Raw genomic sequence first — 23,200 nt, 5'->3', positions numbered from 1 at the left:
CGCATATAGCCAGTAGTTCAAGAATTGGCGAATTCATTATAAGGAAAATTTTTACCTTCGTCGTATATTGAAAAACATATTAATTTCCCAGGAATAGACATATGATTTTCAAATGTACTCAAAACTATTAGACTAATTAGTTCTTATTAAATATTTTTATTTTAATTAAATTTAAATTATTTTGAAAGTAACCGTGTAAACGAACCACTTGTTGCTATCTGCAATCGATCACCTGTACGATTCTGTTTTGTGGAGTCACGACGCTACTATCTGGAATACAGCTTATAAATACAGCTGTTATTTGTTGCGATTAGCACTATTAACATTTCGCCAGTTTAGAGCAGCCAAATTAACTCAGAGTCCGTAGCTGATAACACCATTCTAGTCAAATCAATACAGTCGCAAATTTTGACCTCTAGAATGGCGACCAAAAAACTGGATGCTATCATCTTCGGAGCCTCCGGATTTACCGGAAAGTACACAGTTTTCGAGGCAGTCAGCGTGCTAAAGGGCCTGCAATGGGGCATCGCCGGTCGCAACCAGGAGAAGCTGCAGTCGGTGCTTCAGGAAATGGGTGCAAAGTCCAAGACGGACCTTTCCCAAACGCCCATCGTAATTGCGGACGTGAACAACGAGGCATCACTTATAGAGATGGCCAAGCGCTGCCGAATTGTAATCAATACGGCCGGACCGTATCGATTCTATGGAGAAAAAGTGGTCAAGGCCTGCATTGAGGCCGGCACCCACCACGTGGACGTCAGCGGAGAGCCTCAGTACATGGAAACGATGCAGTTGAGATACAATGATCTTGCCAAGGAGCGAGGCGTATACGTGATCAGTGCTTGTGGTTTTGATTCCATTCCCGCTGACATGGGAGTCACCTTCGTAGAAAAGAACTTCGACGGAGTGGTCAACTCGGTGGAAAATTTTGTCCACATGGGTGCTAAAGGTGGCACCAAGGGAACAGGCAGTGCGGCCCTCAACACCGGCACTTGGGAAAGTGCCATTCACGCCATCGCCAACCGGAGCGAGTCGGTAGCCATCCGCCGAAAGCTATTCCCTGAACGTCTGCCCAAGTTCCATCCAGATCTGAAGGCACGATCGCCGCTTTCTCGTGCTGCCGAGGTGGACAATAAAGTGATCCTACCCTTCCCTGAAACGGATCGCTCGGTGGTAATGCGCTCTCAGCGATTCCTTTACGAGCAGGAGAAGAAACGTCCGGTTCAGATGCAGGCCTACATGACCTATCCCTCGTGGTTTGCGGCCAGTATTGTTGTATTTTTCGTTTCTATCATTGGAATTATGGCCAAGTTCTCCTTTGGCCGCCAGCTGCTGCTCAAGTACCCCGGCGTCTTCTCCGGTGGCATGGCATCCCGTGAGGGCCCAAGCGAAGCCAGGATGGAGCGTTCCTTCTTTAAAATGACCATGAAAGCCACTGGCTGGCCCAAGACCGAGAAACTTGCAGAGACCACTGATCAGTACAGCTCTCCACCAACGAAGACCTTGACCGTAAGCATTACAGGTCCCAACCCCGGGTACGGATCGACCTGTGTAGCCCTGCTCTCCACTGCTAAGACCATCCTCAATGAAAGTGACAAAATGCCCGGAACCGGCGGTGTCCTGCCACCAGGAGCTGCCTTCCGAGGAACGAGTCTTATCAACGAGCTGGAAAAGCACGAGCACGGCATTAAGTTCGAGATTGTGGCTAACAAGTAAAACAACGGTGTATAAACTATGAAATATATATCTGTGAAAAATAAAAGTATTTATAACATATCACAGATATGTTCTTAAAAAATATAATATTTTTATTTACTCTTACACAAACATAAATTAGATATTTTAGTAAGCCGTTTAAATTTGATTTTGTGGTATTCACTAGAAGGTAACCAGTTCATTTCCTATTTCCAAATTTAGTGGTTCAAATAGTAGGGATTTCAATGCGCGGTCACACCGATAGCAATTTGTTTAGTCATCGTTATCGCTTTTGGGGTACCTTTGTTGTTTACCTTTTGCTCATTACCATTTTGGACGCCAACGCGAAAATATACAAATTATGAGCGCTGAAATATCCGGCTTCCGCCGTTTCCTGCACTGGGGCCCAATTACCGCCCTAAGTAAGTAGAACCCTGGCTAATCAGATGGTTTAATCCAAGGAAACACAATGGTATCAGTCTAGAAAGGATCCAGTTTGCAAATGGGTGAGAGTGGACTCGAAGTGTATGAATTTCTCGTAATTTGCGGTAACTATGTGGGCGGCATTCGCAACAGCCACGCCCCATCCCGCTTATGTCTGTGCCATATCGTGTTTCTTTTGCTACTACACATAACGGAGTTCCAAATCGGTTGTCCACCCACCAGGGGACTTTTAATTTAGTTAATGTGCCGCGCTAATTGCGTTTTAGTTTGTGTCGTTTGCCTTTTTATTGTTCGGTCTACTTGGGTCCTTGGACCCTATCGGGAATTTCACGGAGCCTCGCAAACATGGCGTGCGAATTGACCGTTTGGCCGTTGGCAAGGCAGACGGCATAAGACTTCCGGACCTCCACGATATTGAACTGATAAACAATTGTTCCCGGCATAATGGCTTTATTAGACGCCGGTCGCTTGTTGCTGCTCCCGAAAAGGATTCAGAATCAGTCACAGAATGGCCAAAATTACTCATAACTGGACCGTGGTGCCGGCTAATCAACTCGAAAAGCGACAATAAACTAAATAAATGAGCCTTATTTCCTCCGCACGCAACGAAGCATGGCCACCAAAGTCACCCCCATCCAAGCGAAAATAAGGGCTAGGTCGCACCAACTCTATGTATATTACACTTTTAGACATGAACCACTCTAATTTTATCTATGTACCTATTTGCTTTCAGGCATCATTAAATGTATAACTCTGACGACGCTCTATATGAACTCGATGTGGTGGCCGCCAAATGAATCATTCGCTGGATTCGCCCACCAGGCTCTGTTTCTGCTCCTCTCCACGCTGGCCACATTTAATTACGTCATGGCCACGTTGACAGGTCCCGGACTGATGCCAAAACAGTGGCAGCCCAAGGTAACCGTAGAACACGAAACCCAATAGGAACGTAAGAGGAATGGAAGAGAAGAATTTGTTGTAACACAATGACTTGTCAACCACCTCTACCTCGTTCGAGACACCTGTTACCCATTGATAATGCTTTCCATTGGTCCGAAAAACTGTTGACCCGTCACGAACTGCCAAAGTACTTTGCCTAGGGTTGGTTTGGACTCAGTCCCTTTGCGCAACGTCATTTCCAAAGCGGAAGCAATTGTTTAGCGTCAGTAGAGTAGGTGCCGAGTGCTCTGTAGGCGTCTCTACGGGGTTTCCTTGTCCGAGTTTCAGGCCAGACAAATGGGCCAACCCGGCCCTTTGGCGTGTGTGACTGCTTATCGCATAATCCGCGCCAATTAAACGCTGCAATTTATTTTAAAGAATCCGGGCCCACCAGGCAATTCAAAAATGTCGTGCAAGAGCTACCACCGGCTGTAACGTTTTTCAACTACCATTCATTTTGTCCAGCCATGGCGCGACCCAAATATAATTTATTAGCGTTGACTCCTCACATTACAAACGGGCGGGCCCTGCACGCGAACGCATTCTACGTGGCCCAAAGTCCGTAATGCAATTACTCGAATTTGCATAAATGTTTTGTAGGCGAGTCGAGACGCATGAGGGACGTATTAGTTGGGCTATTTGGGTGGCTCATGGGTAATGGGTGGTGGTCATTTAATGAGCTGTGCGTCGCTATGTTTTGTTGTACCTGGCGCTTTCGGGAAATGCGCATAAATCACGAATAATATGCTCGTTTTCTGTATTTTAATGAATTTAAATTTTTGGCAGGATCCCAAGGACGCCGAGTTCCTGCAGTACTGCAAAAAATGCGAGGGCTACAAGGCCCCACGCTCCCATCATTGTCGCAAGTGTAAGTCCATAAATTAGCGAAAAAATCCCACATCAAATTGCCATCTAAATTATGACTTTCATAACGATTAAAAATAATTTATCCAACTTGATTTAAACAATTGCTTTGAACTTTAAAAGTTACAGTCACTAAGCGAAAAAAATAAAATTTTTATACTTACAGCATTCAAACAATAAGTTTTTTGCATACCATCGACATTAAAAAATAATTTAAAATAAAAATAGTTTTGGTGACTTACAATCATTACATATTTTAAAATAAGCTTCACCTATATAAAAACTTAACTTGTAAAAATTTGTAATTGCCCAAAATTGTTAATTTGTTTTATTAATTAATTCAAATGTGTATATTATAAACATAGGTGATCGCTGCGTCAAAAAAATGGATCACCACTGCCCGTGGATTAATCACTGCGTTGGCTGGGCCAACCATGCATACTTCACCTACTTCCTGCTCTTTTCAATTCTTGGCAGCTTGCAGGGCACCGTGGTGCTTTGCTGTTCCTTCTGGCGCGGCATATACCGCTACTACTATCTTACTCATGGACTAGCGCACCTGGCCAGCGTTCAGTTCACATTGGCCAGCATCATTATGTGCATCTTAGGCATGGGCTTGGCCATCGGCGTCGTTATCGGCCTTAGTATGCTACTCTTCATTCAGCTAAAGACGATTGTCACCAACCAGACGGGTATTGAAATCTGGATTGTAGAGAAGGCCATATACCGGCGATATAGAAATCCCGACTGTGACGATGAGTTCCTCTATCCCTACGATCTGGGCTGGCGCCAAAATCTGCGACTGGTGTTTAATGATGAATGCCAGAAGCGAGGCGATGGCATTGAGTGGCCCGTGGTGAAGGGCTGCGATCAGTACACGTTGACGGTGAGAATAAAAAATTATTTTTATACTGAAAGATGATTAACTTGTAATCTTTTCAGCGGGAACAACTTGCACAAAAGGAGGAAAAGCGAGCTCGTACCCGCACCTTCAGATGCATCAGACCCGTAACTGGACGCTGGCTGCCAATCTTCTCACAGGGTTGGCGGGTTTGTGTATCTGCCCCGTGTTCTGATGAGCCCCGCATTCGACTACGACCCGACGATATAATTAGGGTCACCCGTTTCCGCAACCACTGGTTGTTCGGCGAACGGGTGCCCTCCGAAGAGGAACTAACTGGCGATAAGAAACGTCAGCGTAAGGGTCACATCCGCGGCTGGTTCCCACGTCGCAGCGCCGTCGAAGTCATCGAGGCGGTCCAGGAGTGCAGCGGCGATAGCAACAGTGAGGAACCAGCATCTCCTGCCCAGAATGGTAATGCCCACAACCACTTAAAGCAGCAGCAGCGAAACGGGCACGCCAAGAAGTACATGTAGCCCGTGGATCGGGCAAGGATAAACTCATGGCACTCTTTGCTAATTCCGGCTTGTAAATAGAATTAGATACCGCTTGGAGACATGACTGTTTCACGCTTAAAGAGCCCCTCGCCGCGTTTAGTTTGTTAACACTGTTGACCAATAACATAAAACGGTAAACGTTGGTGTCTGATGTTGATGTGAATCGAAGTTAATCAAGTTGTGTATCAGCAGATAACGCTAATCTTTTATAGATAGTCATTGCACCATATTCTCCATGCGAACAATAAATATGTATATGTAAAAATTATAAGCCAATGTTATATTCAAATCTTTATGAGCTTAATTGGTTAGATAGATCAGACACAAAGACCGAAATGGGAAAAATAATAATTAGATATCAGTTAAAGTTTATTTGCAAAATGATATTGATATTTATTTTTTGAATATCCCATAATTTGATTATGATACAGTATACTACATATGCACAAGCTTACAATTATGATGCCATTCTAAGCTGCAGCTCGTATTTAAGGCGAACTCATCGTTGCCTCGATTTCCGCAACTGTTCGTGGAACGATTGCAAAGTTCTCAGCGCCAGTTTTTGTAATTAGTACATCGTCCTCGATGCGTACTCCGCCAAATCCTCGGAAGCGGTTAAACATATCTACGTTGATGTATTTAACAATGTCCGGATCGGCCAAGGCCTGGTCCATCAGCCAATTGATAAAGTAGCATCCGGGTTCGATGGTTACATACATACCAGCCCTAAGGATGCGAGCAAAGCGCAACTTGCTTAACCACGGTTCGCTGGGACGCTTTGGCTCCCCTGGCAGATAGCCGCCCACATCATGCACATCCAAGCCGATCAAATGGCCCAAGCCATGAGGCTGGAACACACCGGAAAGACCTGCCTCGAGCATCTCCTCCACATCACCCTTCAACATGCCGCCATCCTTTAGCCGCTGTAGCAGCACCCGCCCCGCCAGCTTGTGCATGTCCACCCAAGACACCCCATCTCTAGCCGATTCCATAACGGCATTGCGGGCATCCAGAACGGCGTTGTATATAAACTTTTGGTCCTCGGTAAACTTGCCATTGGCCGGGAAAGTGCAGGTGATATCTGCGGCATAGCCGCAATAGTTGGCACCCATGTCGAACAGGCAGATATCTCCGTCCTGAACAGGTCGACTGTTCGGTGCTCCAGCGTGTCCATAATGTAAAATTGATGAGTTCGTTCCACTTCCGCAGATGCAGGTATACGAGGCGTGTCGACAGCCACCCACGGAGTAGGCGTGGTGAAGGAACAAGGACTCGCCTTCGAACTCCATTCTACCGGGGCGCATAAACTTCATTACTTTGATGTGGGCGTCCGAAGAAACCTTTGCTACATAACGCAGAACCTCGATTTCCTCAGGCGACTTGATCACCCGACATTCGGACAGAATGGGGTAGAGTATATCGCAGTCGGTCACGTACTTCTCCTTGCCGGCAAAATCTGGCGGCTGGAGGGTGAGACCACTATCGCTGTTGGTGCCACTCAACGTAAGAATCAGCTTGGGCGACGCTCCCTCCAGATAAACATTCAGTTCGTCGCCATAGAAAACCTCATCTACCTCGTACATGTCCTTGAAGTCCTGCGTTCCGAGCAGATCGCCCATCCAAGTGCCGTACTCATCGGGAAAGCGAGGAACAAACAGAATGCTCTTGTGGACACCCGTCTTCACGTCAATGGTAAGAATGCCATAGCATCCCGGCTCCTTAACTCCAAACAAGTACTGGAAATAGGACTCTTGCCTGAAAACGTAATCCACGTCTGTGTTGTATAAGCTCTTATCCTTACCGCCCTCGAGGAGCACTAGCAAGTTACCCGAATTGAACTTGAGACTCGGCAGTAGCTCCTGGAGGATGGCCTTTACGGCGCGACTCCTGTTGCCCCGGAAGAGGGTCATGGGCACTGCGTGGCCCGATCCCATCTGAAAAGCAGCCATGTTGTTGCGAGGGAGTACAAAGTTTAACTGGCGCACTGGACAACAATGATTGCTAAGCCCAGTAAAATAAGCTGATAAAACAGCTGGGTACGAACAAAGGCAGTAAATTATGTTTTTATCAGTGTTTTTATTGTTCTTGCAACAGTATGACCGTTGACTAAAATCCAAACTACCACCAAGTAAATATTTTGGTGATCGTGTGATTTATATTCAGCATAAGGGTATTATAAATTTTTTATTTAGAGCTGCAAATTCGGTTAATAAATGAAACTAAGAATAAATTAACTTCCTCAAATTATAAATAATCAGTTGATATATAATTATTTATACGTAATAATTATAATATACTATACATTTTTCATAAATGTTTACATAGAGAAAAGTAAAAAAATGTTCTCTGTGGACTTATAAGTATTTCAATTACTACAAACTTACTTAAGTTTCAGCTAATTTTTTTAAATATTAGTTTGTTTTGAACTATGAACTGGTTCCACGTATCGACGCACAAAAACTATCGATAAGTAAAGGCATCGACAGCATTACCAAGTCTGGTCACACCCGAACTGGCTTTTATTGCAAATTTTATTTTCATAATTCAGCAGAATTTGCATTTTTAAGCAAAAAAGGAGTCGGATTCTGCGTCCGAATCTAAACTACCGAGCAGCCAACTAGTGTGAGCAGCTTATGACCATCATCAGTATTACGTATCGACAAACAAATCCCAGTGACCCGTTACCACCCGAAATCCAATGTCGGCGTCACAACGCGGCGGTTGCAACAACAAATGAATCGTTCTGTTCTGAGTCAATAAAGTGCACGCTGTGTGAGTCGTCAACATCAATGCGCCACTAGCGAAGATCAGGTGAAGGTGGCGCCATGTCCAGTTCGGTGTTTACGGAGGCGCCCAGCGCCCGGCCGGCGGCAGCCGATGCCGACTCCAATCTAGTAGTGGTCTACAGCAAGAATGGAGTCTCTTTCGACGAACGTGCCATTGGAAACCTAATGGGTAAGTATCTGTGTTTCCGTTTCCTCGTTCCTTAACTGACTTCCGTTCTTTGCAGAGGAAAAATCGATCTCTACCATCAGCGTAGTGCGTCTCACCTCGCCCACGCCCAGTATGATGGATCAAGAGGAAGCCGAGCGATTGGAGGAGCTAGCGAACTTCATGGACACCGCCACGGACTCAGAACTGGACAGCGACAACGGCAGCCAAAGTGATGGAGAGGATGCCAGCGATGCAGACGCCCAAGACGAGGAGAATCAAAACACCGGCGAGGAGAATAATGGTGACTCCACTGACACGGAAACTGATACTCCGCGCACCCGAAGGCGACCTGGCCGAAAGCCCAAGATTATCAAAAAACGGAAACGACGTAGACCAAAGGAGCGACCTCAAATCGTGGGCCTGCGGGTGGAACAGTTTTATGCGGATAGCACGGCTGATATGGTTGTGAAAAATGCACTGAGTAAATAGCATTTATAGGTGTGGTTTAAATGATAGAGCATTATTCTGCATTATTGAGACCACAGCTGAAAATATACCACTTCGACCTTAAACTTATTTTTATTCTTTTTACAGAGCTTGCCGGAGTTTCCATATACAAGAGGACTGCTGAGACAGACGCACTGATGGAAGTTATCCGTAACGACCACAACTACACACCGTTTACCTCGCCAGAGCAGCTAAAGAACCATAAGCGAGCCGAGAAGATGGATATGGAAGCGCAATCCCAAAGCAGGAAGATCATTATGCAGGCACCGGGTAGCATAAAACTAATCAATGCCAAAAAGCGGGTCCAGGCCATTCCCTTCAGTCCTCTGCAGGTTAAGGTGCAGCGACTGCCTGTCAAGCCCCACCAAGTTCAGCAACCGGTGCAGCTGCAATCCAAGGTTCAGCTAATCCGAAAGCCCATCCATTCGCCACTGCCAAGACAGAAACCAGAGATTATTGCGAGCAACATGGTAAATGTCAGACCCAGACCAAGCCGCGCTCCCATCAAGGTTATTGCTCCAGTGCATGACCACATCGAAGACGATGACGACGCTCAAAGCTCAGATCCCGCTGACGAAGACAATGCCGACAAGTCCTATGATACGGAGGAAATGAGCGAGGAAAGCGACGACTTCCAAGAATCGGACAATGACAGGGACAGTGACATGGATTTCGATATGAGACACAGCGGTGGCCGCAACAAACGCAAGCGGGTGAAAAAGGTGGTCAGGCATTCCAAACCATCAAAACCATTGCCAATGCCGCCATCAACAACCCAGCACTTCCCCGACCTAAAGAAACGAAAGGAAATTGTGGAACAGAAGGCACCGCAAATTGGTCAAATCATTCAGTTGCCTACGAAGGCAGCGCCCACAGTTATTGCCCTGGGCAGGGGTCTTCCCAGCACCTCGTTTCTTAAGACCCGACCTTCACATAAAACGCTACCTGTCAAAAAACCTCCACTGCCAGCGACACCATCAAATCCCAATGTCCGCCGTGTCCCTTCAGTTCATTTGGGAAGGATCATAAACTCACCACAGGATGTCAAGGAGATTATTATTAACAAGAACATGGCCAGCCCAAAAGGCGTCTTTACCAACCTCAATAGCCTGCTGGGCGAGAACAACAATGCAACCATAAAATCTTCCCCTGATTCTCTTAGGCACCGGGCCGTCATGTCGCCCAGCACTCCGAAATCGAGCTACACCCAACACCTGCCGCCCATTGTAGTTCCAGTTCCGGCGCAAGCCCCAACACCTTCAAAAGGATTTATGCCCATCGGCGTGGATACGGCGCAATCGCATAAGTTGCCTGCCCAAATTGTGATCGAAACTCACCAGAGTTCTTCGGAGCTGGCAGCCGAGAATGACAAGCAGCTTGATCTGATAAATTCAATTGTCCAGGATGAACTTATGAAAACCACGCTTGTGGACCAGCCGACAGTGAATGCGGACGAGGATATTCCTAAACTCGTGAAAATGCTGGAGAGCACAGCGGCGGATCTAGGTCCTGCACCAGTTTCCTTCCCCACTCAGAACCTTGTCCCTTCAGATTTGCCGGGAGTAGAAAATCCATCTGTGGTAGATATTGACATTATGGCGGCGGCTGACGAGGATGAGATTACGGCAGATTTTCTCCAGCACGTGGTGGGTCTTATCGAGGAGGACAAACAATTTGAGGCCGAGGTGGTGAAACAAGTGCTGGCCAGCACAGAGCCCGGAACCTTGGATGCCATCGCGTCATTGCCTATGGCCGTACATCCTGTAGTATTGCCCCAAGCACTTACTATTCAGGTAAGTGTTGAGCATGTTTTTTTCAATTTTAAACGTTATTATTCATGATATTGTTCTTTAGGCACAAGCCAATCTGGCGCCTCCTGCAGTTGTTGCTGAGTCCGCGCAATCGATGACCTCATTGCCCATTGCCTGCAGTACACCATCGAGGAGCTTGGCTACCCCTTTGCCTACCTCAGCAAAGGTTGTGCGTGGCAACGGTCGGGTGATTTACCTGCCTCCAATTGAAGCACCCACCACGCGTGCTAAGCGCCGAGCACAGTTTCCTGCAAGTTCAGATATAGCCTCAGCTAGCTCAGGGGATCTGGGTAACCTATCCTTTGGTGAATCGACACTGGATACAAGCATTAATCAGCTAGCTAATAGTAGCAGTCTGAGCAATGACAGCCAGTCGGGAATTGGACCAAAGCGACCCAATCCGAGAGAGCCTTCGCTAGCCAGGCGTTCAACTGTGCCAAGAAGATCAAAAAAGCTTAACACGAGTCAAAACAATGATCCCGATGCTTCTGAATCTCAGGAGGATGACGACGACCCCAATAAGTAAGTTATCTTTAAAAGGTTAAAAACCGACCCTATTGAATGTCTTTGAATATTTTCTTAGACGGCTTCTTTTAATTTGCATTGAAACTCCTAAACATTTATATTTGTACTCTAGGCTCTGGTGTATTTGTCGGCAGCCGCACAACAATCGTTTTATGATTTGCTGCGATTTGTGCGAAGATTGGTTCCACGGCACATGTGTGGGGGTGACCAAGGCAATGGGCACAGAAATGGAAAACAAGGGCGTTGACTGGAAGTGCCCCAAATGCGTTAAAAAGCAGGAAGAAAAGGTAATGTAAAATAAATTACTAAAGCCCTCTGTATACTTATTCATCATTTAACTTTTCAGAACCAACCGCGGATAACAGAAATGTTGGTTAGCAGAACATTCCGCACTAACTGAGGAAAAGCCAAATGAAACCAAAGTAATAACATCGTCAGCGGAATTAGTTCAGTTGACGAGTCCTTTAGCTCCTAAAAGAACACTGCCGGTGGGTGTTACTGTGTCCAGTTCACCAATTCGGATTCCCATGATAAAGCCGGCAAAGAAATTTCCAACGAGTAGTACCCCTTACCAACAGCAGCAATTAAACTTTATCAAATTGGGTCCATCATCTGGTAACCGCATTTCGGATACGGCATGTGTTGTCTGCAAGCGGCCGGCAAACTCCAATTCAGTTTATTGTAGTGAAGAGTGCATACGAAAGTATGCCCAAAACGCAATACACTCACACACAGCGACCAAGGGTCCTGATAGCCCGTTGCCACACAATGCCGGCATCCAATCTCCACTGAACAACTCCCTGGAAGCCAAAAAATTTAAGAAGAAGGATTTATTCGAGGATGTTCTTAGACAGGCGGACTCGGTATCAAAAGTGGAACGGGTAAGCAATTAATGAACACATTTGTTATGTTTAATACAATATTAACATATCGTTTAGATAAATGTATTTGAGCGCAGAACTGGTCGAGTAATCACTGGTCACTTGGCACCTCCAGCGCATCAGTTCAAGAAATGGCTTCAAGAGAATCCCACCTTCGAGGTTCTACCCTTGGGAACCATTCATTCAATAGACACAGAGGTAAGTCTAGTTTATTTAATAGTGCAAAACAATACGAAAAATATTTTATTAGAAACGTCAGCTGAAGAGGGCACCCGAGGCATCTTCCGTATCCGAGTCGATTACACAAATACCCGCAAAAAAACCACTTGATGCTGTAACTAAGGCTTCCCAACCAACTGCAATTCAGGTTAGTCCCTTGGTGAACTCTTCCATGCGTCCCCTGCTTAAAAAAGATAAGGAGAAAGAGAAGCCTTCACCTGCAGCACAGACGGCAGCCCCTAGTCGAAGCGCAGGCAAACCAGAACCAGTTCGCATTGGCATCCGCCGGTCCCTCAGAGAACAACTGCTAGCTCGAATTAAGGAGGCTCAGGCTGTAGAGCAGACCTCAAGTAATACCACAACTCAGTGGCTGACGGTATTTGAGGTGGATCAGTTCGTTAAGAACGTGGAATTGGAAATGTTTAACTCCTTTGGGCGAGACGTAGGAGCCAAGTACAAGGCCAAGTATCGGTCACTTATGTTTAACATAAAGGATCGAAAAAACCGGACACTCTTCGAAAAGATTTGTGCCAAGCAGGTGGAGCCCAAGCAGCTTGTAAGAATGACACCTGAGGAGCTAGCCAGTCAAGAACTGGCCAAATGGCGGGAGGAGGAGAATCGACACCAGTTAGATATGATCAAGAAATCCGAGCTGGATATGTTGTCATGTGCCCAAAATTATGTAGTTAAAACCCACAAGGGTGAAGATGTGATTCCTACTAAGGTTGACGTTAAGCTGCCGGAAGAAGACAATTCATCCACTGTTGATACAAAACAGACGTCTTTTGTAAATGAACCGGAAGTCTCAGTACTGGAACGTTCCACCTCCAGGGAGAAGTCCTCGTCATCCAAGGAGAAGCGCCACAAAACTCACAAGCATCACCACCGAAAGCGGAGTCGCAGTCGTTCCAATAGTCGGGGTCGAAACCTCGAGAAGCGCCATCGCAGGCACCACAATGAGGAAGATTCAGGTGGACGAGATCGTGAGCATCGGTCCCGCGAGAAACAGAGCAGGGAACGAGATGAGGTTGTCCCCTCGCCCTTGCCCAAAAAGAGGGAAGAAAACGATCAATCGCCAGTGCCCAAAAAAATTGTTGAAAAGAAAGCAGATCAGAGTGCCTATAACCTGATTGATCAAATTTTAGAATCTGAGAAAACAGTTGAGCAAGCGGCGAATCTGGGAAAACCGAAACCTTCGCCGAAACCGCTTCCAACGCTACCAAGTTTAAGAGCCACCGAGCCTATGGACAACTACTCTCGCTATGTACAAGGCCTGACCACAAAATCATTATGGACCGGCACTCTTAAGATGATCGACGTGACTGATTTCGACATGGTAATGCATCCCGTTCAGGGTAATTGCCACCAACTAGGTAACCTAATGCCTAGCCAAATGGATGTAATCGGTCGCATTACCCGCGTAAATGTCTGGGAGTACATCAAAAAGCTGAAAAAGAGTCCAACAAAGGAAGTTGTCATAGTAAATATATTTCCCGCATCACCCAGCGAGACGGTTAAGTTTGATCTCTTTTTCGACTACCTCGACTCCCGTCAACGACTGGGAGTTATGGGGGTGGACTCCGATCAGATTCGGGACTTTTATATATTCCCATTAGGCGCCGAAGATCAGTTACCACCAGCGCTGCAGACCGTGGAGCAAATTCCCTTCTACGAGGACACCCAGAGACCCAACACGCTTCTTGGGATTATCGTGCGCTGTTTGACAAAGCGACCTATAGATTCTCTGCCAACCACTCCATCAGTGCCTTCTCCGGTTCCCACTGCAAATAGCAAAATGGCAAAGGTAAGAAATTTGAAAATACATTCCTACGAAAGATATATAACGTGTTGAAATGTCTCCTTAACAGAAATCTCGCAGCACCGCTATGTTCATGCCTCAAGGTAGCCCCAAACGCAAGGCAAGCACCCATTCCACCAGCTCCAAGGACGACGAGTTCGATATTGATGCTATCATCAAGGCGCCTATTGCCAAGCTACAAAAGAGTAAGTTTAAGCCAAAGAAGCTTTAAAAAACTAACTTAATGGCTTTCTATTTAAAGCTCTACCAAAACCAGCGCCCCTGCCACCGGTGCTTAACGATGCCGATGAACCCTACTCTCCTGGGGGCTCCGACGACGAATTAGTACCAATAGCTTCAAGAATCCCAAACGATCTTGAGCGGCAGGTGAATGAAATCAACAAACAAATTGCCGCGCAACAGATGGAAATTGCCGGCCTCCTCAAAGTGGAGCCCTCGGTAAGTTACAGACATGGAATTCTCTTCTATCGTGGCTTCCATTTCGGTTCTCGTTTTTTTTTTGCAGGGATCCTCGTCCTCTTCGAATGTTTTAGCTGGCATATCGATTCCACCAAATCTTTCGAAAATCCTGGCTAGCATTAAGGACAAGCCCGAGCAGTGTTCTAAGACTGGTGAAGACAGCGAGGAGTACAATCCCGAGGAAGCAATCACCAGCTCATTTGGTGAGACAATTGATTCTCATCATCGACCGAATATTATCAACGACTCTTTGCAGCAGCGAAGCCGAAGAGCAAAGGACGTTTGGCGCATCTAAGTGAAGCTGAGCTTCTTAGCATGGTGCCGGACAATTTGGCTGCCGTGATACCCAGCTCGTCAAAGACCCGCCACCAGCATCATCCGCCGCCGCTTCCACCACCGCCACCACCTCCTCCGGGTGTTTAGGAACCTCACCTGGAAGTAGACTAACCCGCGCGCTAATCCCTTTAATCGTTATTAGTTTCTGAATGAAATTCACAACACTTGATTTGAAATTGTCTCTCGCCCCTCATATTGTACATTCTCATTCAGCTAATTCAATACCATCTATGTATTATATCTGGCCAATCGGAACTATTTAGTTATCTAACCTTCACAACTACATCCCACCCCTCCCCGCAATCGAACAGGATCGTGTTTCGCATAGCAATTCAAGTTAGGAATCTGTTTTTACATTATACTATTTCAAATCCTGTACATTTCCTCGAAATAAAAAGTGCTACGTAACATTTGTTTTAGAGATACGATAGTCGTAACGATTCTCTTTATTTCTGGCAGTACTTAGTTGACTTCACATGGATCGTCCTTACCGCTAAAGTGGGCGCACGTTATCTTTGGACCGTTGTGCACCCTTGGAATGGCAATCCTAAAAAGTGTTCCATGAGGCATGCAAACGCAAAGCTTGTACTGGACACTTCCTGTGCGGAGTCCAAGCTCGGAACTGACAATGGGGATACGGTCCATGTCCAGAAAGATACCCGTGCCAGCCTCCAGGATGGTGGCGCCCTGCGTGGAGTTTATTAGGACGTGATGCTCGGATTGCATGTCAACGCTGGCTCCATCGAAGTAGACGCCCTCGGAGCCTCTGATTGCCATGCGTCCATCACTCTCGAGAACTAGAGACTCATCAATGGGACTCGCTATTCCGCTGGCACTGACCACCTTGGCCTGCAAGGCTTCCACTCCACCCGGAATGTTATATTGCGGACGATGGGTGGTAAAAATTGGTTGCTTATCAACGGGGTCCTTGACCTCAAATAGATTTGTGGCCTGAATAAGAATGCCTTCCTTGTTCAGAACAATCCTATCGCGTTCACCATTGCCGTTTCGGAACACCCGCACGTTGACGCCACCTTCCCCGTCACCTGCATCACTGCTAATTGTCACTGGAACATCCGAGAAACCATGAATCTGTCCAATTGAGTTGGTCTGCACCCGTTCCAAGTCCGTGGAACCGTAGAACTTGACTACATCTACTTCGGGAATCACTTCCATTCCCTGGACACCTTTTCCCAGACGCAGGACACCGACAATAGTAAGGGTCAGGATGAGATTGCCCACAGTCAGGACCAAAAGGAGAACCACAATGGTCCAAAATGCGAAAGTGTTGCGTCCTTGATGACCGGGATGCAAGCGAGAGCAGCTGTCGCTGTTGTATTTCTCATCGAAATAGTCGCCCGTGTCCGTCTTGGAGTCGTCGCGACAAAAGTCCAAATCGGGGATAGCTGCTCCGATGGGCAGAGTCACTGATAACGCATTCTCTGAGTTGGCATCATCGGAATAGGACGGCGAGGGTCCCCGGATGAAGGTGTTCTCAAAGGTATTCATCATTATATCGGAATATTTTGACTGTATCCAAAAAACCGTTCGCACAATTGCTGTATCCAGTCGTACAAAAATAGTGCATGTACATGTGAGGAATACAATTCTCAGACATGCGCAGATAAATATTTCAAACCAAACATTTCGAATATATCTGAATTTTTAAAGTTTTTGTTTTTATTTTTTTTTTAATACAATTAATCAAAATTCATGCAATGAAAAACATTTAAAAAAAAACAAATTTTTGAAATTAAAAAGGAATATCCAATACTACTATTTAATCCCTTTAAGGTAAAGGTTAAGGTATTTTCAGTAGAAAATATTTGTTTATAATATGTAAAATCAACAATAATTGTAATTAAAGCGAAAAATAATTGTCCTATTGCTGGAAAATAACGTTCATTTTGAAATTTTCTTCTAATTTTACATTGACAAAATTTACTCATTAAAATAGTAAATAAAATTTATAACAGAAAGTATTTCTACACTTTAGATTTTTTTATACCAATACAATAAATGCGAATTAAATTAAAATGAAGAACCACTAGCTTAACAATATTTAAAATTATATTTTAAATGAACCGAACTAGTTCAAAAATCATAGAATCTCGCAGCCCTGGCTAAAATCGCGTGCAAAGGAGGCTTGACTTTGGTATATTTCGAAGTTTTAGTTTTGGTCACACGACCTGTCTCCATTTTGCAAAGATGTCCTTTAAGGTGAGCTTTTGTCCGAAATCTGAACGCCATTGGCTAACCCAAAATCTCCCACGATGTCGCAGCCTATTGATCCCAAGCGCGACGAGATCCGGCGTTACCTGGAGCGCGGCAGCGTCCTAGACTCGCTGACCAAGATCTTTATACGAGTGATCAAGGAGAGACCTGAGAATCCGATGGAGTACATACGAAACAACATTGGGGTAGTGCGTCACCAGCACGACAAATACGAGCGCCTGCAGCAGGATCTGCAGCTCGCCAACGATGAGATTCAACGTCTGCGTGGCATCATCAATAGTATTAATCCTGAGGTACTCCAGGGCCATCCAGGGCCCGTTACCCCAACTGAAGTGGTGGCTGCCTCGGAACTGCAGCAGGTGGACGTAAACGAAACCACTAAAGTGGTGGAACAGCAGGAGAATGGAGAACTTAGTCCAGAGAAACCTGGAGAAAGTTTGGCAGCCGTTGTAGAAGTTACAACTACTATGGAGAACTGTCAAATTGAGGAGAAAGCAGTGGTTCCCATCGAGGACGCTGCTCATCCTAGCCCATCCGTCCAAGTGGAGGCCAGTAGCTCCAACGAGTAGATCTCAGATGACAGCAGCTCACAAGCTCACACCAAAAACATCCCATTAGAAGGCATCCATTTAGAACAAATGTTAAGTATTTTCCTAAATGTAAATGTAAATAAAGCAAAAAAGAAAAATATGCAGAAAATTATGGATTTTTCAAAAGTTTATTGAAATCAGTTTCATAATTCATACACGTTTTATATCATTTGTTTATTAATACAAAGGATTATTGATAATACATATTAATAATAGTTAATTTTTAAAAAAACACATCTTAAAAATGATGGGATAGGGGCGCGGATGGGGACGTTTTTATTGGTAGAATGATAAACCGAAAGACGGAAAAGAGCTTTGAATGGAAAATTATAAATTTGTTTGATTTGGGTGCAAGTAGGTATTCATCTGGTGTCCATTTGAACGGACTGAAATGTGGACGAACAAAAACTGATTCAAGGTCGAAACTTAGTGTTTATATTTCACTTCTTGGCAAGCGTTCTCCTCCTCTGTTCAACGATTTCCCATCTTCGATTTTTGTTTTGTTTTCTGATTTTTGCTTTATACTCTTTAAGGCCAAAGAGCGCTCTACAGGGCCTCTTTTCTATATGATTTGTGACCGACTGAGGTCCAGTCACTCTCCGTACATCTAATAATCCAATATTATGCTTGGTGCTCTGCTTGTACGGACCTGTTTACCTAGTGTTTAAAATTTGGACAAAACCCATAATTGTAGGCTGTGTAGCAATGTGTGTGCTTGTGTGGGTAGATGGTTGGTCGGTAGAGATATACATATAAATATATATATGCGAGGGGCTATTAAAAATAAATATGTGGCTTTTAATCATGGTATTTGTCAATGTGTTTGTAATTGCGAATTAAATCTCAATGGGGTGGGGGTAGGGGAAAAACTTTATTCTTCTGCTAGGGACCCAGGATGTCCTTTGATCGAGGCGTTGTTCCTCCATGCATTCGCTGGCATTAGTCCGCATAGCTGAGGGATTTTCTTGTTGATTTTGACTCGCCCGGCTGCCGATGATAAAAGTGACCAAAAACAGAGATAAGGTTGGGGTGAGTGTGTGATTCACAAAACGATTATATTGCGCTAGCAGCCCACACTTACGTTTGTTTCATCCATGATCTGATGTGTTGTTTCAAAGCATTTTATTTCTGGTTGTTGTTGTGTTTTTGTTTTTCTTTCTTGGTTGATTTTCTTATTGATTTGTTTTTTATATAGAAAAAGACTGCTCTTGCTGCTGCATGTGTGTGATATTACTTTTTACGCTTGTCAGCCGGCTTGAGGATCTGGAACGAGCACATCAACGTATCGTCCACGGACATCATGGCTCCAGCGTTGTCAAACTCGCCGCAGTAGTTGGGCGCCGAAAAGAGAGTGACCAGCTGGCGCTTGGCGAAGAACTCATACCCATCCTCAACAACCTGATGGGCTCGGCAGATGAGATCGAACTCGTGCTTCTGCAAAAACTTGGCCACCACCTCGGCTCCGAAGGTGAAGCTTACGCCACGGTCATTTTCGCCCCATCCCATGGTGTCCTTATCGGGATCTGACCAGAGCAGATCGCACAACAATCCCTGGTCGGGCACATCGGTGGGGCGCATTATGCGACGGATCTGCTCCATAGAGGTCAGATCGGGACTCAGGCCGCCATGGCAGCAAAATATCTTCTCATCAACGATGGCCGCCACCGGCAGACAGTTGAAGCAGTCGGTAAAAGTCTTCCACAATTTGATGCTATAGCGACGCTTGCACTCGTCATAAAATCCATATATGCGATTGATGCTGGCGCATTCGTGATTACCACGCAGCAGGAAGAAGTTTTCTGCGTATTTGATCTTGTAGGCGAGCAGCAGGCAGATGGTCTCCAGCGATTGCTTGCCACGGTCGACATAGTCGCCCAGGAACAGGTAGTTCGACTCCGGCGGGAAGCCACCGTATTCGAACAAACGCAACAGATCATAGTACTGGCCGTGAATGTCGCCGCAAATTTTTAGTGGGGCCTCCAGTTCAAGGAGAATCGGCTGCGAGAGGAAGATCTCACGCGACTTCAGGCAGAGACCCCGAATCTCGCTTTCCGAGAGCTGTACGTTCTTGCCTGGCCGTGCCCCACGCACCTCCAGAAGTCGCGATATTATGCTGTCGATATTTATAACGTCGCCCATGTTTGCGTCTTGAACTGTTGATCTGGTGCACTACTGCTGCTGCTGGGTGTCGAGGTTGCCGCGAACGATGGTTGGTAGCGCCGAAAAAGCCTCGAAATCTGTAGTTTCCCAAATCAATTTCTGCTAAATACTTTTCACAGCTAACTAGTATGAAAATTTCTCCAGTGTGTCCACATTGCCCGAGCAGCAGGAAGGAACGAAACAGGCAGTTAGTCATGCCCAGTTGCTCATATTTGTCCCTTTCTCGCCTATCCGCTAGCTCTTCTGCGTCGTACGGTCTTCGTGGGTGCGAGCAGGATGGCAATCTGACATATTGTCAGAGCTTGACCAGGCCTGCCACATCGATGGAAAAATAATATATGGCCAGACCAAAGACGCCATATTGTCTATTCGACTACTCGATATCATTTCCTGTCTACGCCCGACTATCAATTAATTAACGGTTAAATTGGGAGGTTTGAAATTTTTATAAAATGATCTTAAACGATATTATAAACAAAAAAGTCGATAATGCGGTTTATATAATTGCGGAAATTGGCCAAAACCATCAGGGCTGCCTGGAGACGGCAAAGAAGATGATTTTCGAGGCTAAGAAAGCTCGATGCCACTGCGTCAAGTTTCAGAAATCTGATTTGCCAACAAAGTTTACGAGATCAGCTTTAGAACGGGAATATGTCAGCGATCACGCTTGGGGTAGAACTTACGGGAAGCACAAGGAATTCCTGGAGTTTTCCAAGGAGCAGTTCCTCGAACTGCAGGAATACAGCAAGGAAATTGATATTGACTTCACAGCTTCCGCCATGGACGAGGTACTATTGTAACTGTCAATTACCTTAATTGCTGTTTAGATTTCCAATATCACAAATTGGAGCTTTTTTGTACACAGAGAAAAAGACTTAATCCTGGGATCATTAGGTTCCGTTTTACCACAACAAGTGCTATATATTAGAAATCATGACAGTTAAATTACAAATAAGTTTGTAATGGTTCCTAAAAACTTGGTTCTTTTTAAGCAGCGTTCATTGGAATTTCTGGTTGACTTAAATGTTCCTTTCATTAAAATTGGTTCTGGAGATGCAAACAACTTTCTGCTACTTAAAAAGGCGGCCTCTTTGGACTTGTCTCTGGTTATCTCCACAGGAATGCAAACAATGGAAACCGTAGAGAGGATTGTGCGAATTATGGAGGAGTCTGGAAAACAGAACTATGCTCTTTTGCACTGCGTTTCATCGTACCCAACTGCCTCCAAGGATTGCAATTTGCAGTTAATACCCATGTTTAAGAAACGCTATCCGAACGTTGTAATTGGATATTCGGGTCATGAACTGGGGGTGATCATAAGTCAAGCTGCTGTTTTACTTGGAGCCCGCATAGTGGAACGTCATTTCACACTGGACAAGGGTCAGAAGGGGTCCGACCATCGATGCTCCCTCGAGCCCCATGAACTAAAAACACTTACAACAAAAATTAATAATTTTGAGCTATCGGCAGTTACACTGCAACCTAATGAAATATTGCGAAAACTAAGTGGCCGTCAAGAATTGGAAGAAGCTCTCCGGGATGTTCAGTACAAAACAATTTTACCTAGCGAGCTGCCCTGTCGAAATAAACTTGGCAAATCCATTGTGGCAGCTAGGAGTCTTGAAAGCGGCCACATACTGAAGCTGACAGACATTGCCATCAAAGTTAGTGAACCCAGTGGCTTGACAGCGGAGGCCTATTTAGACGTAGTCGGTAAGGAATTAGTAGTGAATATTGGTGAGGATGAGCCCATACTTGGGAGTAGTATAATCAATTAAATCAAGAGTATTAATATAAAATAAGATGTGGAATATTAAATACAATAAATAGCCTGGGTTGTATTACTCGGCTCCATCGTCGCTGCCGTCTTCTTCGTTCTCGTTTTCTATCATTTCGATATCCTCCTCGAGGTCGCCTTCCTTTTTGTCTGTTGGCTTTTCGTAAACTGCGGTTAAGGGAGAAACGCATACGCCGTTCCAGACAGACATTTCGCGCACAATACTGGTATTTCCCTCCAGTCCAAGAATGTGTTTGTAGCCACCGTGGGCCAGCACACGGAGTAGGGTCTGCGATGTGTAGCAGCACACGTCCTGCTGCTCTAACGTCATTGCAGTATGCACCCGAATGTGTCCTGGTTCGGTGGGATCCGTAATACCGGCTGAGCCAGGCAGGAATAGTCCGGCGGAAAGCAGCTGAAAGACACGACGGAAGGCCAGGTTGATGGGTAGTGCCTGACGCGAAGGGTTGTTCATTATGGCCAGATGGGCAATCAGATCGAGCATCCAGGCTGACAATGGTGAGAAGGCATCGAAACGCCTGGTGAGATCCTTAAGAATTCGAATTAACACTTTGATTGACGAGTGGTGTGCGTTCTCCTCGAACCAACGTGTGTGCCTGATGGCAGCTAAATGGCTCTGCATCAGCTTGTGATCCAAGTGAATCTCTGGCTCCAGTTTGCGGAGATTCTGCGGCAAGGTGGCGATCAGAATGCGCACCTTGGCATGGACATTAGCAATATCAAACCCGCGCTCGTGGATCTGTACGGTGTGCTGATCGCCTTTGGTCAGCACCTCAGTCTTCATGCTGGCTTTCAGGTCAGCCTCTACCTTTTTTGCCAGAGCATCAACAGACTCTTTAGTGGGCAACGTCTTAAGGATGACAACCACGTCGGCCACATTGTTTCCAGTAAGAATAGTGCCCTTTTTAAAGGATCCCACCTGGCGCACCTCCTCCAGCTGCTGTTCAATAATGATAATATAGAGAGACTATATAACTTGGCAAATATATCGAAGAACTTACACAAGTAGTCAGATCACCGGGAGCCACCACAAGATTGTCCAGAACAGCCTGAACCTTGGTCACCAGATTTCCAATGGCCGTCTGTTCGCTGGGAGTGGGACTCAAGTCCTGGTTACGTTTCAACAAGGCCTGAAATGGAAATTATGAACATCGATTATAAAAATCGACATGGAAACGCATGTGCGTTTATTGATTTACCGCAGTGAGAGCTGAATCGTCAACGGTACCGGCAAGTGGAACCTTAGGAAAGAAGACCTCCGCAAGAGTCAAATCGAACGGATGGCGGGGTACAAAAGTCTTTTTAAATGGCGGACGGATGCCCCCGCGCATAGGGCGACCGCCTCGAAGAGCTCCACGAACCATATTCCTGTGGGGATGAATTTTTACTTATTTTTTTGACGCCGGAGCGTTCTATTTTTCTTAGGGATGAGAATAGTGTGGCCAGTGTTAAGCCGGTAATAAAACACCAAACAGATTGTAGAATGCTTTCCAAAATATACCATGTATTTGGGATAAATTTTAATAATTGTTATTATTATTTATTTGGTAATAGATCTATCACTTGTAGTGCCAATTCGCACAAGA

At 45.5% G+C, this 23,200-nt stretch overlaps 9 protein-coding genes across 11 annotated transcripts; 5 read left to right on the top strand and 4 right to left on the bottom strand.

The window, feature by feature from the left end:
* The first annotated feature begins 227 nt into the window (after positions 1-227).
* Positions 228-1,793, top strand: LOC108111757 (saccharopine dehydrogenase-like oxidoreductase). The gene is made up of 2 exons (XM_017221314.2): positions 228-359; positions 420-1,793. Exon 2 carries the CDS (start codon positions 421-423, stop codon positions 1,714-1,716), a length of 1,296 nt encoding a protein of 431 aa, XP_017076803.2. The 5' UTR covers positions 228-359; position 420; the 3' UTR covers positions 1,717-1,793.
* A 182-nt stretch (positions 1,794-1,975) lies between these two features.
* On the top strand, positions 1,976-5,608 carry LOC108111821 (palmitoyltransferase ZDHHC6). Its single transcript, XM_017221429.2, has 5 exons — positions 1,976-2,117; positions 2,873-3,057; positions 3,865-3,946; positions 4,308-4,828; positions 4,885-5,608. Exons 1-5 carry the CDS (start codon positions 2,057-2,059, stop codon positions 5,317-5,319), a joined length of 1,284 nt encoding a protein of 427 aa, XP_017076918.2. The 5' UTR covers positions 1,976-2,056; the 3' UTR covers positions 5,320-5,608.
* An 83-nt stretch (positions 5,609-5,691) lies between these two features.
* On the bottom strand, positions 5,692-7,456 carry LOC108111815 (xaa-Pro dipeptidase). Its single transcript, XM_017221419.2, has one exon. It carries the CDS (start codon positions 7,287-7,289, stop codon positions 5,829-5,831), a length of 1,461 nt encoding a protein of 486 aa, XP_017076908.1. The 5' UTR covers positions 7,290-7,456; the 3' UTR covers positions 5,692-5,828.
* A 396-nt stretch (positions 7,457-7,852) lies between these two features.
* LOC108111768 (death-inducer obliterator 1) lies at positions 7,853-15,254 on the top strand. Its single transcript, XM_017221333.2, is given in 13 exon segments — positions 7,853-8,295; positions 8,351-8,755; positions 8,869-10,574; positions 10,636-11,114; positions 11,230-11,404; positions 11,464-11,502; positions 11,504-11,998; positions 12,056-12,196; positions 12,249-14,021; positions 14,086-14,221; positions 14,278-14,474; positions 14,542-14,698; positions 14,752-15,254. Coding segments are annotated over 13 exon segments (6,000 nt in total). The 5' UTR covers positions 7,853-8,165; the 3' UTR covers positions 14,919-15,254.
* Positions 15,242-16,418, bottom strand: LOC108111769. The gene has a single exon (XM_017221334.2). The coding sequence runs from the start codon at positions 16,341-16,343 to the stop codon at positions 15,294-15,296; it is 1,050 nt and encodes a 349-aa protein (XP_017076823.1). The 5' UTR covers positions 16,344-16,418; the 3' UTR covers positions 15,242-15,293.
* Positions 16,419-16,960: 542 nt separating this feature from the next.
* LOC108111771 (c-Myc-binding protein homolog) lies at positions 16,961-17,765 on the top strand. The gene is made up of 2 exons (XM_017221336.2): positions 16,961-17,051; positions 17,114-17,765. The coding sequence occupies exons 1-2, from the start codon at positions 17,040-17,042 to the stop codon at positions 17,633-17,635; spliced, it is 534 nt and encodes a 177-aa protein (XP_017076825.2). The 5' UTR covers positions 16,961-17,039; the 3' UTR covers positions 17,636-17,765.
* A 668-nt stretch (positions 17,766-18,433) lies between these two features.
* On the bottom strand, positions 18,434-20,005 carry LOC108111770 (serine/threonine-protein phosphatase alpha-2 isoform). The gene is made up of 2 exons (XM_017221335.2): positions 18,738-20,005; positions 18,434-18,643 (listed from the first exon to the last, which is right to left on the bottom strand). Exon 1 carries the CDS (start codon positions 19,793-19,795, stop codon positions 18,887-18,889), a length of 909 nt encoding a protein of 302 aa, XP_017076824.1. The 5' UTR covers positions 19,796-20,005; the 3' UTR covers positions 18,434-18,643; positions 18,738-18,886.
* Positions 20,006-20,223: 218 nt separating this feature from the next.
* Positions 20,224-21,675, top strand: LOC108111786 (sialic acid synthase). 2 transcript variants are annotated; one of them, XM_017221373.2, is made up of 2 exons: positions 20,224-20,604; positions 20,812-21,675. In XM_017221373.2, exons 1-2 carry the CDS (start codon positions 20,269-20,271, stop codon positions 21,592-21,594), a joined length of 1,119 nt encoding a protein of 372 aa, XP_017076862.2. In that variant the 5' UTR covers positions 20,224-20,268; the 3' UTR covers positions 21,595-21,675. The 2 variants fall into 2 exon arrangements, with proteins under 2 accessions (XP_017076862.2, XP_017076861.2); XM_017221372.2 differs by having other exon boundaries at positions 20,809-21,675.
* On the bottom strand, positions 21,551-23,065 carry LOC108111785 (interleukin enhancer-binding factor 2 homolog). Of its 2 annotated transcripts, none has more exons than XM_017221370.2 (3): positions 22,814-23,065; positions 22,616-22,744; positions 21,551-22,554 (listed from the first exon to the last, which is right to left on the bottom strand). In XM_017221370.2, exons 1-3 carry the CDS (start codon positions 22,976-22,978, stop codon positions 21,658-21,660), a joined length of 1,191 nt encoding a protein of 396 aa, XP_017076859.1. In that variant the 5' UTR covers positions 22,979-23,065; the 3' UTR covers positions 21,551-21,657. The 2 variants fall into 2 exon arrangements, with proteins under 2 accessions (XP_017076859.1, XP_017076860.1); XM_017221371.2 differs by having other exon boundaries at positions 21,551-22,551.
* Between the last annotated feature and the right edge of the window lie 135 nt (positions 23,066-23,200).

The sequence above is a fragment of the Drosophila eugracilis genome, unplaced genomic scaffold (assembly GCF_018153835.1).
Source record: "Drosophila eugracilis isolate 14026-0451.02 unplaced genomic scaffold, ASM1815383v1 contig_415, whole genome shotgun sequence".
Lineage (NCBI taxonomy): Eukaryota > Metazoa > Arthropoda > Insecta > Diptera > Drosophilidae > Drosophila > Drosophila eugracilis.
This window is presented reverse-complemented; position numbering and strand designations above follow the sequence as displayed.

Coding starts and splice junctions, on each gene's coding strand:
- LOC108111757 (XM_017221314.2), top strand. CDS start 421: ATGGCGACCAAAAAACTGGATGCTATCATCTTCGGAGCCTCCGGATTT.
- LOC108111821 (XM_017221429.2), top strand. CDS start 2,057: ATGAGCGCTGAAATATCCGGCTTCCGCCGTTTCCTGCACTGGGGCCCA. Junction 3,058..3,864: donor CAAAACAGTGGCAGCCCAAG/GTAACCGTAGAA, acceptor AATTTTTGGCAG/GATCCCAAGGACGCCGAGTT. Junction 4,829..4,884: donor GCGATCAGTACACGTTGACG/GTGAGAATAAAA, acceptor TAATCTTTTCAG/CGGGAACAACTTGCACAAAA.
- LOC108111815 (XM_017221419.2), bottom strand. CDS start 7,289: ATGGCTGCTTTTCAGATGGGATCGGGCCACGCAGTGCCCATGACCCTC.
- LOC108111769 (XM_017221334.2), bottom strand. CDS start 16,343: ATGATGAATACCTTTGAGAACACCTTCATCCGGGGACCCTCGCCGTCC.
- LOC108111770 (XM_017221335.2), bottom strand. CDS start 19,795: ATGGGCGACGTTATAAATATCGACAGCATAATATCGCGACTTCTGGAG.
- LOC108111786 (XM_017221372.2), top strand. CDS start 20,269: ATGATCTTAAACGATATTATAAACAAAAAAGTCGATAATGCGGTTTAT. Junction 20,605..20,808: donor CAGCTTCCGCCATGGACGAG/GTACTATTGTAA, acceptor GTTCTTTTTAAG/CAGCGTTCATTGGAATTTCT.
- LOC108111785 (XM_017221370.2), bottom strand. CDS start 22,978: ATGGTTCGTGGAGCTCTTCGAGGCGGTCGCCCTATGCGCGGGGGCATC. Junction 22,745..22,813: donor ACGATTCAGCTCTCACTGCG/GTAAATCAATAA, acceptor TTTCCATTTCAG/GCCTTGTTGAAACGTAACCA. Junction 22,555..22,615: donor CCGGTGATCTGACTACTTGT/GTAAGTTCTTCG, acceptor ATTATTGAACAG/CAGCTGGAGGAGGTGCGCCA.